We start from the raw sequence: 14,846 nt of genomic DNA, 5'->3' as shown, positions 1-14,846 counted from the left end.
TCGGTAGAGACCACAACTCAAACTACCTTAAGTTGAATGAATGAGTGAAGAATGGAATTCATTGGCTCTTATGATTAAGAAGTACACAGGTAACTGGTTTCAACTATAGCTGTATGTATCCAGGGGGTCCAAGTGTCATCAGGACCCAGTCTTGCTCTCTCTGTTCCTTGGCTCTGTTTTCTTCGGTGTTGACTGCATTATCAAGTAAGCTCTCCCCTGATAGTGGCAGGATGGGTGCCAGCAGCTCTTGAATCATAGTCTGTCCTCTTCAGCAACCTTGGCAGAAATAGACATTCTCTTCCTTAACAGTTAAAAGTCTCAGAATGGAGACACACCGGACCATCTAGGGCCTATGCCCATATCCATAACATAGTGGCTAAAGGAAATGGAATATGCTCTTTGGCCAGGTCAGGCCCATATGCTTATCCCTGAACCACTGCATCATCCAGGGGGATCTAATTCCCCTATTATCCAGGCCTGGGTCACATGACCCCCCTTGAAGTCAGCAGTGCAATCAGCCCATCTGACCACATCAGCTAACAAAAGGAAAGGGGTCTCTTACCAAAAAGGGGGAGGACTGTATATTGGGTAGGCAAAATCTACAGGTGTGCACTACAGTATCAGTGTTGAAGGGCCATTAGGAATTATCCAGTCCAACCTCTTCAACTTACAGGTGGGAAAACTGAGGTGCAGCAATGCTTTCCTCAGGTCCCCTGGGTCACTAGCAGAGCTGTGTTGTCCGTGTCCTGTCAAAGACCCATTCAAATACTCCCTCTCCAATCCCTAGGCTGGTTGTAAGTCAGCAGCAAAGAGAAGCATATTATTTTCTTTGTTTTCTTACCCAAATTCCTCCTGGCAGGTCCTCTTTGTGCTGTAGGTAGCTTACCCAAAAGTTTACCGTGTTTGCCAGACTGTCTAGCCTTTGTGCTAGAACAAAATACCCACGTGATCTGCTCTGCACACCTCAAGTGACTATGGAGTCTTTCTGGGGATCTTAATGGTCACAACTCTAAGGATGTGTAGAGAAGGGTGTGTGACGATGAGATTATCAAAAGCACCTTAATTTATTCATAGATTTCTTCTTTCATTCATAAGAGTCCCTACAATAACTCATGCTAGGCTGCTAACAGAAAAGAAATAGTCCTCACACCAAAGAGCACAGATGACTCTCTCCAACTATATTAGAGTTAGGGCAGGAAATGGATCGAGAGTAGTTTTGCAATAAGAAGTTTTTTGCCTTTCAAAGTTACTCTTTTCCATTTCACATTGCCCACCCACCTCAAATGCCATGTGAACCACTGAAGTCGGTCAGAATCATAGGAATCAACAGACCAGAGTAATCTGCATCCCGCCTTCAGCCTAGGCATCACATTCTGTTGTTCAGCAATATTTATTGAATACCTGCTGTGTGATGGATTGGCACTTGGTACAAGGAATATATCAGTGAATACAGGACAGAGCAAATTCCCTGTCCTAAAGGACCTTACATTGTAGTAGGGCAGAACCTAGCTTTTCTGCTAGGGAAGTGGGCATAGGAGAATTCCCAGGAGCTGGAACCGTTTAATTTGCCTCCTTTGCTCCTTGATATGTAAGACCAAAGGTAATTCTGTTTGGTTCATACACTTTAAGCCAGTCTTTGCAATAATCATCGATATAGTATTTACCCTTTAAATGGAACAGGAGTTATTCAGAGAATGGTGGATGAGCCTACGGAGTCTATAAGCTGGGATACCTTAATAAAAATAAAATGCAACTATTGGAAAAAAAAACCAAAACACCTTCTAACAACCCATTCTGGCCTCACTGTGTTTTATGTTATTCACTGTTATTATATAAAGGGATTATGTTTGCTCTCTCCTTTTTAATCCAGCAATGTTAAGGAAGTTTTATGTGAGGTTTTAAAAACCACAGAACACACACTCGCTTGAGGTGTTCTTCAAATTCATATCCCTTTATCTCATCACAGAACTGACATAAAGTCCAATGGGATGGATGGTCCTGGTGAGAACTTCCAGTCCTGCTGGGCAAACATCCCCTTCCCATATTTCTGAGCAAATTGCTACCCCTCCAGTAGGGCAACATGGACAAATTCCAACTAGAAATAATCAAATCCCATGAAGCAGGACTAAATCCTATAATGCTGAATTCGAGTAACATTTTTGCTGGCCTGTCTTTTCTTATTTTCCCTAAGAGTTCCTTTCCATTTACTATTCTATCAATCATCTTCCAAGTAGCAATGCTGGTTGCCAGCTCAAAATTCTTTATGCCACCTCTCATTTGCTAGAATACATTGTCAGGCTTTCTATATTATTTTTACCTCTGACAATGATGTACAAAGCACTGCTGGAAAGCATCCTTTTTGTTAACAGTAGTACTTTCCTAGTGGCTTATACTTCTCCTGTATCCTAGCAATGAGTGTCTCATCAGGCAGATTCTGGGGGATACTTGGAGAGAGGATCCTGGCATCTACAATAAGGACATACTAATAGAGCAAGACTGAGACACTACAAACCTTTTCTGAGTGCCTTCTATGTGACTACTGCTTTCATGTACAACTGCAGTTTATTCCAGAACAATGAAATGCAGTATTTGTAAACATAATCATCCCCTAGTGTAACATATTTATTCAATGACTGACAACATTTTCGATCCATTCATTGAGGAAGAATGTGCCAATTGTTCATCAGATTTAAGCATCTGTATCCTCCATGGTGCCTCTTAAAGTAACACAGACAGCTGTGAATCAGGAAGCATGCTGAAGCTTTTTCTATATTATACACATAATCAGTGGTAAATTCCATTTAATGCGAGGCTGGCTATAAAAATCCAGTGAAGCTTAGCTATTCAAGTAGGGTTTCAACTTAAATTTGGGATTTCCATTTAAATAACATCAGCAGCAGTATTAGTGTTGACAATTTATATTGTAGAACCTACATGTATTCAGACGTGCAGAAATGGTGATAGACAACAGTAAATGAAAGATATGTATGTCATAAGCATAAAATGTAAAATTTACTTCTACAATTGAATTTTCCCTACAAAGAACCTAGATTTCTTTTTCCTTTTTTTTTAAGTTTTAGGAGGTACTTACCTTTAGGAAAAATCATCTAACAAGCCAGAGTTCTTTTCTGTATCCTTCTTTCTCTCCTCCCTGACTCTCTTGCTTAAGCACTGTTTTAGTCTGCTAGGGCTGCCGTTAACAAAATACCACAGACTGGGTGGCTTAAACAACAGAAATTTATTTTCTTATAGCTCTGGAGGCTGGAAGTCCAAGATCAAGGTGGTAGAAGGTTTGATTTCTCCTGAGGCTTTCCTCCTTGGCTTTCAGATGGCTGCCTTCTTGCTGTGTCTTCACATAGCCTATTCTGTGTGTGTGCACATCTCCAGTGTCTCTACCTCTTCAAAGGACAACAGTCATATGGAATTAGGGCCTCACCTTTATGACCTCATTTAACCTTAATCAGCTCTTTAATAAAGGTCTTATCTTCAAATACAGTCACATTAGGGATTACGGTTTCAACATAAGAATTTTGGAGGGACAAAATTCAGTCCATACAGGTACCATACATTCTGTTTCTTTCTTCTCTCTCTCTACGTGCCATCCTCTCTCTGTTCCCAGGCAGGAGTACTATAGACCCATTTCTATTACTTGTAAACATGTAAACATCTGTTGAAGGGTTAGACACATTTAAGTTGGGCATCACGCCACAGGCCAATGGAGGAACTTTAGTCTCCACCAAGAGGTAAAGTCATAGAGCTAAGGACAGAACTGGAGTTAGAATCCCTAGACTATGAGGATGAGAAATTAAGCAGCAGCTAATGTGACGAGAGATTATAATTTTGAGTCCAGAGTTAGGAAAGTGAAGAAAGTTTTTTCCCTTCTCTGTCATCCATTTCATCCTTTCTGTATTCAAAAATATCAAAAAGATAATTGAAGAGAGATGCCATTTTCTTATTCCCAGGTCTCCTTGAGTTTCTCATTAGTGGTTTATGTGGAGAGGTATAGAGTATTTCTCAGAGTAGAATTTGGGCCTCTTTGATGGACACCTCCAAAACCCTAGAAACCCAGTAGTCTGGTATTGGGTAGAGAGTGGGTAATGCCTGAAATGTTTCCAGTGGGCCACAGCACCACCCCACTGCTGCAGACTCACCCAGTTGACCCAACACTCCATCAGAGGCTGGTGTCAACCAACTGGCCAGGCTGTTGTAGCACCTGCTTCCTTCTGTTTATGGCATTAAGGACTTTCTTCCTGGGACCCAGCTGCATGTGTATGCTCTGAAGGTCCTCATCAGAGCAAAGCAGCAGAGCTTCCAGATCAATCTGCTCTCTCATGAAAATGGGAAGGAATTCTTCCAGGTAGTGGGACTGCAAGAACACTTCCAGGGGAGTAGCATCACTCACATCTTCCTCCCATTCCACTTCATCCTCATCCCAAGGCAGATCATCTTCACGGTTGTTTTCCGCTCCCTCTTCATCAGCCTCAGCTCCTCCTTGTCTCTGAAGCAATTCACTGGGCATTTTAAACCCCAACTCCCTCTTGCTGTCTGAGATGTCTTCAGGGCTCAATATTCTGTTCCTTCTAAAAACAACATTTCCTAGACCTGGACGGTTGAGAATGGATTCGTGTTGCACCCAGCTGTCCCCCTTTACTGAGAACTGGAGCTTCTCTCTGAAGTCCCCTGAGAAGCGATCTTCCTCCTCCTCCTCCTCCTCCTGCTCCTCTCTGAACACTTCCATCACATTCTTCTGCCCACTTGTTCTCTCCTTCCCTAACGGCTCTGCTGTGTCTTTGTTCTTCTTGAACTTTATTTTAAAGGTGTCTTTAATGCCCTTAGACAGTGACCCGAATGTGTTGGAAGCAGAAGCATTTGAAAGGGATGACCTGGAGAAAGTGCCCTTGGAAGAAGAAAGAGTCCCAGATTCCTCCTTGTTGTAGGTGCGGGCCATCTTATTTTGGTGCTTCTCCTGGAGCCTCTCACACTCTTTGATCTGCCTCCTGGCATTCTTCTGAGCCTGCTCCTTCAGCCTGGTGACCTTCTTGGGGTTCATGATGTTCTGGGCAGTGGCAGCCTTATCCAAGAGACCAACACATTCATTCTGCTCTCTGCTGGCAGCAGCATCCAGTGGAGACTGGAAATCGTTGTCCAGGGCAAAGATGTTGGCACCGAAGTTGATCAGAAATGAGACACAGTGGGCATGACCATTGGAGGCTGCGCAATGTAAGGGAGTATTTCCCCAGATGTCACATCTATCAGGATCCCCTCTAGAAGAGAAAATATAAAAAATACATGCTAATTGTTTTCTCTGAACATGAGGTCTAAAAAATAAAAACTAAAAGAACAAAATGCATGTTAATCCTGCCTGGACACTGTTACAAGATAACTTCTGAAAGTCCGCATATGTCACATCCAGACATCACATGGCCAGAAACAGAAAAAGCCCATATCTACCCTGTATCTCCTTGTTAGAAGCAAGAAAAGCTTTCTAAGAAACTCCCAACATGAGCAACTTTCTTGTCTCATTGGCCAGAATTGGGCCACGTGCCTAAGGGAAAGGAAATAGAGCTACCTTGTTTATCTTAAATCAATTAGATTTTTCCCCTGTATAGGATTACCCCATGGTGTGCTGGTAAATGTTAACAACCAGCTCACCCAGGAAAAAAATCAAGCTCTGATTTATATAGCATGCACCAATTTCTGTGGTGTAAATACACCACCATAGCACATTTCAAGCTCCTAATGTGACATTACTGGACACAGAATTTGGAAGAGATGCACAGTCAACTGATTATAAATTATTCCCACCACATAGATATTTAATAGATGTGCGTAATCTTAAGAGCAAAGATAACAGTAAAATGTGGTAAAATAATTAGAAAGTAGTAAGTTTTGAGTATTACCTTTTTAATATAATTTATTAAATTTTAAGTTTATATAATTTTATTTTTAATAATGGATTGTTTATCTGATTCAAACTTCCTAAAATTTAGCAGTCATCTCTCCTGAGCTGGTAAGAGCTGGTTCTGAAACTATACCTTGTACCTTAAAGGATCTTGGTCCCTAAGGTAGAAACAAGATAGAAACAAAAATCGTAACATGGAGAACACCAAGCTTGTTTCGCAGAGTATCAGGGAAACCACAGATATGCAAACAGCTTGCTGACAGCCCCTCCAACTGAGCATGAGCATCACACAGGCGCGTTGAGGGACGAGAATGACTGATAGCACACTTTGAATGTCACAGGCTGAAAATCCACTGCATGTTATGTATTGGACTTCTCCACCTCTGAAATTGCACATGCAACCCATGAAGAGGCATGAAGGGCTGTCTGGCCTGTGCAAGGAACCCTTGAACTCTCGAAACTTACGTTGAAACTTACACTTACTTTCCATCAATCATTTCTGAGCACCCTCCCCCTCTTGTTCCCTATTTCCAAGATAAATACTCCATTCAAATGCCAGTCAAGGAGCCAGATCTAAAGCAGTGCCTCTTGTCTTCTTGTTTTCCACCCTGCAATAAAGACTTTTCTCTCTGCAAAAGACCATTGCCTTGGTCTTTCCATTGCACAGTGGGCAACGAGCCCACTTGCTCAGTTCCAGTTCCAGTACAGCACTGCTACCCTCCTCTGAGTCACAGGTAGGGAAATGAAAACTGAACAAAACTGGTTCCCCATCAGCAAGAAAGAAGAGAGGAATGGATACTGGGCAGGAAGCAAACAGTGTCTAATACAACTAATATTTGTACAAAGGGTCTATTGATTCCTCAGTTTATTTCCACATAATTATGAGTAGTTCTGCAATGGTTTAAGGTAGAATCGGGGGCATTATTAGATAGCATTATGGCCAGGGACCCCATGCCTGACACAGAATCGGGTACATGGTAGATAAAAAAGATTTGAGGAATGAATATCTACTGGAATCCTGCCCCAGGCTCTAACCCCCACCCCTTGCCCTTCTCCTGTGAGGCCTTGAGTTACAAACAGGCACAAATGAAAAGTAAAGTAATAACTTATTGTTAACTATGGCTCTGACCCCAAGCCACTGTTGAGAGCTCTGATAATACAGGTACAAAAGGGCATCTTCCTTTGCCCTAGTCTAGACTCCAAAATCAGGATCTCAGTAAACTTTGGCCGGGCTGGCCCCATGGGATGGCAGGAGAGAGAGCCTGAGAAGGCCTCTTAACATTCCTGGTAAGTAGCAGGTGGAAACAGGAGAGAAGGTCCATGCCCTTGCGACTGGCATGTTAATGCACTGTGGCCCTTCTATTTCTTGCCACTTAAAGTTTGGTCCCTGGACCAGCAGCAGCGGTAACATCCCACCAGTAACATCACCTGCAAGTTGTTAGAACTGCAGAATCTTGGACCGCATCCCAGACTTCCTGAATCAGAAACTGAAGTTTAACAAGATCCCCAGGTTAGGCTCACTGCAGGCTGAGAGCTATACTAGTTAAGGTGACCCAACCAGTGTCCTATAATTTGGTGAATCAGATTTGTAATTCCTCCATGGGAATCCTTGGCTTCTTCATGCTTTTTGGTTACAAAGCACTTACACATTCTCTGCCCCCACCACCACCACCAAGCACAATCTTTCTCTTAGAGAAGGAAGAAAAGAATAATGATCAGAGGGGTAAAATAAGACTCCAAGCACGTAATTGATTTTCCCAGCAGTACACGGGCAATAGACCTTGGATCAGGCCTGCCTCCAAGTCTGCTGGTCTCCAACACAATATGGTCTTATGTTAACTCACCTCAGCTTTCCCCTTTTATCCACTGTGAGGCCTCAAGTTCAACTTTTCTAGGACTCAGTGTCCTCATCTATAAATTTAGGATAATATTACCTACTCGTAGAACTATTACGTGAATCAGTCAACATACATATAGCATTAGAAATGTGCTTGGTACATAATGAATACTCAATAAACTTTACCTGTTACCATTTCCCTTGTCTCTAAACTCAAAATCCTTAATTTCATACATTTATTTTTTTCTCACACCCATCTAGTAAATTCCTGCAGCACTGTGATGACTCTTGTGGCTTTTTAACACTTATAGTCTTAATTTGTCAAATATGCCCTGCCCCCCAACTAGATAATATGTCTCAGAGGGCAAAACCTGTGTCTTTTGTCCTTTGTGTCTTTTGTCCTTTATATCATCCATGTATCATAGCAGATGTCTCAAACTCAACCTAAAGAAGCCAAGAATGTAATGTAAGTAACCTAATGGGGCCAGGTTTGTTCTTTCAACAAAGTCATAATTAAGTGCAAGTTCCATCTAAAAGAATAGACATTGATCACCTGTGGCTGATTGCTACCTTGAATAAAAGCAGACACAATATTGCCAGAGTTTCCATGTTCCAAATAAAGCCAGAAATCCAGAATTTCATGTGAAGCTTTTTGATTTTTAAATGTTGGCTCAAATTTAAGAGAAAAATACAGTGAAGTCCAAATAAAACATATTTGTGGGCTAGATCCAGCCATAAGCTGGCAGTTGGCAACTTCCTTCTGAGCAGAGAGAACATGTAAGCAGATGCACATATAGGTGATGTTACATATTTGTGGCACCAGGAGTATACTTCAGTGTGACCAGAGATAGGGGAAGGGAAATAAGTTCAAAGAGGAAGGAAAGAAAATAAAATTGAATCTAAGGAAAGCAAATATATTAAATAACACAGTTCTGTTGCACAGCCTTTTTCCTGATTTAATTGTCTTGGATCAAAGGAAACCTCTTTCAACCTTAAAATAGTTGTATATCTTAGGGGAACACAGTACCTCACCCCCAAAGATGGAGTTTCACTTCTTATTTATTTTAACCAAACACCACACTCAAAAGACATAAAAGAGGGATTGTAAAACATCTAAGACATTACTGTAAACATAAACATATGGATTAAATTTGCCTGAAATTAGATTGGGTAAGTTAAAAGAGAAAGTACTGAGAGGACTGAACTGTGGTAAGGATGTTAGAGGTATTAAAAAGTTTGGGTTAAATCTACATGCTTCAGGTCATAAAATAGTGGAATTTTCCCATCCTGAGGGATCTTAAATGATCCTTCAAGATAGGAAGAACATGAAGAAAACCTGAGGTGACTCCAAAGACTGTTCTTCTCTTAAGAAACACAAAATTCCATATTTAAAGATGAAACTGTCAGTAAGCTGATTCATGAGTTTCCCTGGTGCATTTAAGCTATTTCCACTTGAAATAAATTCTGTTTACAGACAACTTGCCAAATTGATGTACAACTTAAATCAAAATGTTTACTATTGACAAGTTGGGGGTCCTTCTAAAATCAGTCTTTGTCTTTCAATCCCTGATATCCTTCACATTTCTTGATAGAACCATTACACATACCTGTCCAGATAGTCACAAACTCATTTGATGATCTGAGTCCAACACTGATGTTATTCAATATATTGTTTCCTTAATCTAAATTCATAACATTTTGATTTGACTTTTTTCCTATCCTTTTTTTCCCCAAAGATAAACTCAATGAAAAGATTTTAAGTAATCATATTTTGCCCTTGCTCTTTTGTAGATTAGTACATTTGGGCAATAATTTTTAAAGCTGGATTGCAATTATTGTCACAAAATAGGCAATTTGCTTATATTAAATTACTCTGAGAATCTGTCCCATTTCAGTTTCTCCTTTTGAAGTTGATTTGATTATTTTGGAGTTGTTCTCAGAAAAAAAATCCCTCTTTCAAGAAATGTTTTTCTACATAGGAAGGAATATCTAGACTCACTAGTAATCAAATAAATGCAAGTGAAAACAATGTACCACCATCTATTTGCCTATCAGATAGGCAACAAATAAAAAGAATACTACCACTCAATTTTGGCAGGAGTGCGAGGAAATGAACAATGCTGGAGGAAGCATAAAGTGGTTCAAATTTCCCGGCACAATATGTGCCAAAAGCCTGTAAAACATGGCACCCTTTTGAATCAATAATTCTGCCTTAAGGAATTTATCCTGAGGAAATATCAGACCCTTGTGCAAAGATAAATGATCAAGGATGTTCATTCCAAATTATACAAAAACTGGATTCAAAGTAAATGTCATGAACAAGCAATTGATTAAATAAATTATGATGAAACCATAAAACAGAATACCATGTAGCCATTAAAAATAATGGCATGCATCTCTACTTTTAAGTGCAAATGGTCCATGAGGTATTATTAAATAATTAGAAGAAGATTCCAGAACAGTTTGTATAATGTGATTGCCTTTTTAAGGGCTGAACATACGTACATTTAAGTGCATGTTCTCAAAGGGAAACGTCTGAAATGATATACACCCAAATGTTAATGACTGAGAGAATTCATGTGATTTTTACTTTATTAAGTATATTTTCTAATATGACATGAAATGTTACAAAAAGTTTGTATTCCTTTGAGAATCATTAAGGAAGAAAACATTACATTTTAGAAAATGAAAAAAAAAAACTAAAAAAAAAAAAGTCATGCACATTTTAAAGGCAAAATGAAATTTTGTGTTATTGAGGCCATCTTCCCAGTGTAGGATAATACATGTAATTGTTGCTTTCCATCTTTAAAATTAAAAAAGAAAGAAAAACAGGTTTTAACAAAGCCAGAGTTTGGATATTAATGGTTGTCACATGATCCATGGTTCAATCAGGTAGCGGCAGGAAAACACTAAAATCATCAGACTGCAATAGACCTCAATAATTGATTCAATTTTTGATTGGTTTCCCTTTTTAGCCCCCTTAAATTTAATGGGCAATTTGTTTTCACACAAGCGCCTAAAGATTGGCTATGGTGAAAATGGGAGGTGACCTATGAAAACCCTTACAAGACATTTTTATAAGACTACACCAGGCCAACTTAACAGATCTTAAATGCTTCTGGAGAGAAGGAAACAAAATCTGGGATGTACTAGAATTGATCCAGAAGATAAGAGTTGAGAAGGAAGGACTAGAAAAATCAGGGTTAAAATGTTGATGCCCATAATCAGTTTTTAATAAATATAAATCAATGGACTGGATTTTGACATTACACTGAGAGAAATTACCATGTCAAATAAATAGGTAAAGGGTGGACTATATAACAAAATGTTTAGGGACAAATGACTAACCACTTGGAGAAGGCATAGTCAGATCATAACCCCAAATCTTAAATCAAAGAAATGATATATGAATTATTTAAAATAAAAACTAAAACTAAAATAAGTACTAAAGAAAATATCTGTCAGTATTTAGGCAGGACCTCAAAGTTGGAATTATATAGTAAATTGACAGACTTAAGTATATAAAATATATACTTAAATATATTTTCATTTATAGTAAATATCACTGTCAAAAATATGAATTATGAATTGTGAAAATATTTGGAAATATAATGACAAAAGACTGATATTCTAACTTTAAAAGCATTTTTTAATAAATCAATGAGAAATGTTGAAGACCCCAATATATAAGTGGGACAGGGTTATAAATACATAGTTCACAAAAGTGGAACTATTATGGCCACTAAATATAAAAAAATTTTCAACCTCACCAGTAACCAAAGAAAAGAACATTAAAGGCACATTGATATATCATTCTGGACCTATAATAACGACAAAAATGGGTGCTCACCTTCTGAAGGGCAATTTGTCAATAGACACCAAAAAAGTCTTTAAATTGTGTACATGCCAATTGATCCAGAAATTTCACTTTGTAGAATTTGTTCTCAAGAAAATGTGAGCAAAGATTTACGTACAAGGATAATCATCACAGTACTGTTTAAACTATGGGAAACAAGTTATTTGTCTGAAAGAGAGATTGACTTAGAAATGTATTTATATATTTATTAACTAGAATACTAAGAAGTCCCTGAAAATTAAATTGTAAAAGAATATACATTGGGCTTCCCTGGTGGCGCAGTGGTTGAGAGTCTGCCTGCCAATGCAGGGGACAGGGGTTCGAGCCCTGGTCTGGGAAGATCCCACATGTCGTGGAGCAACTGGGCCCATGAGCCACAATTACTGAGCCTGCGCGTCTGGAGCCTGTGCTCCGCAACAAGAGAGGCCACGATAGTGAGAGGCCCGCGCACCGCAATGAAGAGTGGCCCCCGCTTGCCACAACTAGAGAAAGCCCTCGCACAGAAACGAAGACCCAACACAGCCATAAATAAAATAAATAAATAAAATTAAAAAAAAGAAAAGAAAAGAATATACACTGACATGGAAAAAAATGTTCATGATGTATTGAGGAGTAAAAAAAAAAAAACTGCATACCACAAAAAAATGTCTACTTAGTATACTATTTCATGTGTGTGTACAAATATACATGCATATTTATTTATACATAATATATATACATATATGCACATATATTTATATACACTATACATATACACACTATGTATATGGCATTATGGGACATTTTATTCTTTATAATTTGTGTGCATATATATGGTTTAATTTTCTGGGCTTAGCTTATGTTACTTTTGTGATAAATGAAGACCAGTAGAACAATTTGTATAAGAAAATGTTTCAGGCATACAAAGGGGAGAGAGAGAGAGAAAGAGAACGTCTAGGCATTCTCATTTAAATTGGACCTCAAAAGTACAAGGGCTTTCACTGGTTGTGAAGTAACTGACATCTGCACTTCCTGCAGAGCTGGTATACTTTGAGTAGGTGGAGAAAGTTTGAGAGAGGAGGAGAGATGATGCAGTGTTACATCTGGAGAAGGCTGACTAAAGGGGTTGGGGTACAGGGCAGTGTCTGGGAAATGGAAGTTAAACAAAAGGAATGGAGTACATCAACTCTACTTACTTCCTCATTCAGTTTTCAACTCAGGAACTCTCTCCAGCTTTGGTTCCTATAACTTCCTAAAGTGCCCCTCACTTCAGTAAAGGGTGCCAACAACCACAAGCTGTCAAAGCCAGAATCTGGGGCCTTGATCCTCCTTTTTCTTCCACCCCCCAGCATCCAGTCAATCATAACCAATTCTACATCAGAATTGCCACTCAAATCCATCCACATCTCTCAATTCCCACTGCCACTATCCTAGTCCAGTTTATTCCTCATCTCAACTGTTAAACCAGCCCCAGAACATTTTCTCTGACCACTGTACAACAGCCTGAGCAAATTTTGTAAACAAAAACTATATGTATAAATATGTATAAATAAATATGTATTGGATTGAAATAAATTCACTTGTCTCCTTTACTCACATTTTCTTTTTTTCTTTCTTTAGCCTTCTTGGGTTATAGTTGCCAACACTGCCTAGCCCCTCCAGTAACAAGCAGAAGACAACTGCTAGCTAATTTCTGCTTCAGAATTTGCAGGGAGAGTATGTATACATGTATGTATCTAACAGCCAGAGAGGTAATAAAGTTAAGACAGGCTGAAGGTCCCTTTCATGGCTTATAAAGCCAGAAATTTCATCTAAGAATCATGAGCTTGCACTAGGATTAAATATTTTTTTAAAAGGCTGTGAGATTTTAATGGCATAGATGAAAAAATAAAAACACATCATTTGTTCCAATCAAGGCTGACATCTTAAAACCAAGTAGATCAGTAATCTCTTTTTAAAAAGCCAAGAACTTGCATGTCATGGAAAAGATTTTTAAAGACACAGAATTAGGGCTTCCCTGGTGGCGCAGTGGTTGAGAATCTGCCTGCCAATGCAGGGGACACGGGTTCGAGCCCTGGTCTGGGAAGATCCCACATGTCGCGGAGCAACTAGGCCCGTGAGCCACAACTACTGAGCCTGCGTATCTGGAGCCTGTGCTCCGCAACAAGAGAGGCCGCCATGGTGAGAGGCCCGCGCACCGCGATGAAGAGTGGCCCCCTCTTGCCGCAACTAGAGAAAGCCCTCGCACAGAAACGAAGACCCAACACAGCCATAATTAAATAAATAAATTTAAATTATAAAATTCTTTAAAAAAAAAAAGACACAGAATTAAAATATCTTCCCCCAAGGCAAATAATAGTGCCTTAGAGTTCAGGATCTCTGTGTGTGTGGCTCATAAAGGATCAGCCAACACATGGTGCCAGTTCTCAGAGTGAAAAGAGAGCATCTCTGGGAAATTTTCTCCTTTTCTCTAAAAAGACAATTTTTTACACAGACTAGAAAGAAAGCAAAGTACTTTCACTTTTTCCCTGCCTCTTGCTGCTGTCTGCAAAATCCTACCATAAACAGTTTCCAATCAAAACCATCAGGTTGAAATTACCCTCTGCTGCAGATTATTTCTAGGGCTTCCAAGTTCCCGTGGTAGGCTGCCAGGAGTGTGGGAGTCATGCCATCTTCATCAGAAAGATTCAGATCTCTCTTGGTAGCCTCTTTCAGAAGTTCCAGGTAGCTATCACTAGCAGCTTGGTGGTAGCGAGTGGACATTTTTTCTGCTCACCGAAGCTTTGCCAAATATCACTCTTCAGGCAAAGCAGGATGTCAGTGAAGCAGCCTTCCTACGAAGCTTGTTAATCAGTGACAAGGAAGAGTGTCAGCCCAGGGCAAAGCTCATTCCAACCTCCCTCCAATGGAAGGCAGCCAGAAAGGTTCACAGCACTGAACTTAGACCTTTTCTTTCTGGAATGGCCATGACATTGAATACCGAGGACTGCTGCGTTCATCTTGAATGTTTTGAGGCACTGTTTTTTTTTCTGTCCTTTAACAAGTCCTGAATGTAATATTGGTCATCTAGGCACAGAATGTAGAAAATAATTTCAAAACCACTCAGAACTAGTCTAGTTCCCTGGAGAGGTCGATTTTTTAAAGTGCTGTATTGAGGTATAATTCACAAACTATGAAATTCACCCATTTTAAGTGTACAATTCAATGATCATTACTAAATTTAGAGTTCTGTAAGTATCACCATGACACCAAGCAGGACCCTGTGGGGCCTT

The 14,846-nt window shown here is 39.6% G+C and overlaps 1 protein-coding gene across 1 annotated transcript; it reads right to left on the bottom strand.

The window, feature by feature from the left end:
- Positions 1–3,433: 3,433 nt before the first annotated feature.
- Positions 3,434–14,395, bottom strand: ANKS4B (ankyrin repeat and sterile alpha motif domain containing 4B). Its single transcript, XM_036826884.1, has 2 exons — positions 14,174–14,395; positions 3,434–5,264 (listed from the first exon to the last, which is right to left on the bottom strand). The coding sequence occupies exons 1-2, from the start codon at positions 14,335–14,337 to the stop codon at positions 4,172–4,174; spliced, it is 1,257 nt and encodes a 418-aa protein (XP_036682779.1). The 5' UTR covers positions 14,338–14,395; the 3' UTR covers positions 3,434–4,171.
- Between the last annotated feature and the right edge of the window lie 451 nt (positions 14,396–14,846).

The sequence above is a fragment of the Balaenoptera musculus genome, chromosome 15 (assembly GCF_009873245.2).
Source record: "Balaenoptera musculus isolate JJ_BM4_2016_0621 chromosome 15, mBalMus1.pri.v3, whole genome shotgun sequence".
NCBI lineage: Eukaryota > Metazoa > Chordata > Mammalia > Artiodactyla > Balaenopteridae > Balaenoptera > Balaenoptera musculus.
The sequence above is the reverse complement of the archived record's forward strand: the minus strand, read 5'-3'. Positions and strand labels throughout refer to the sequence as shown.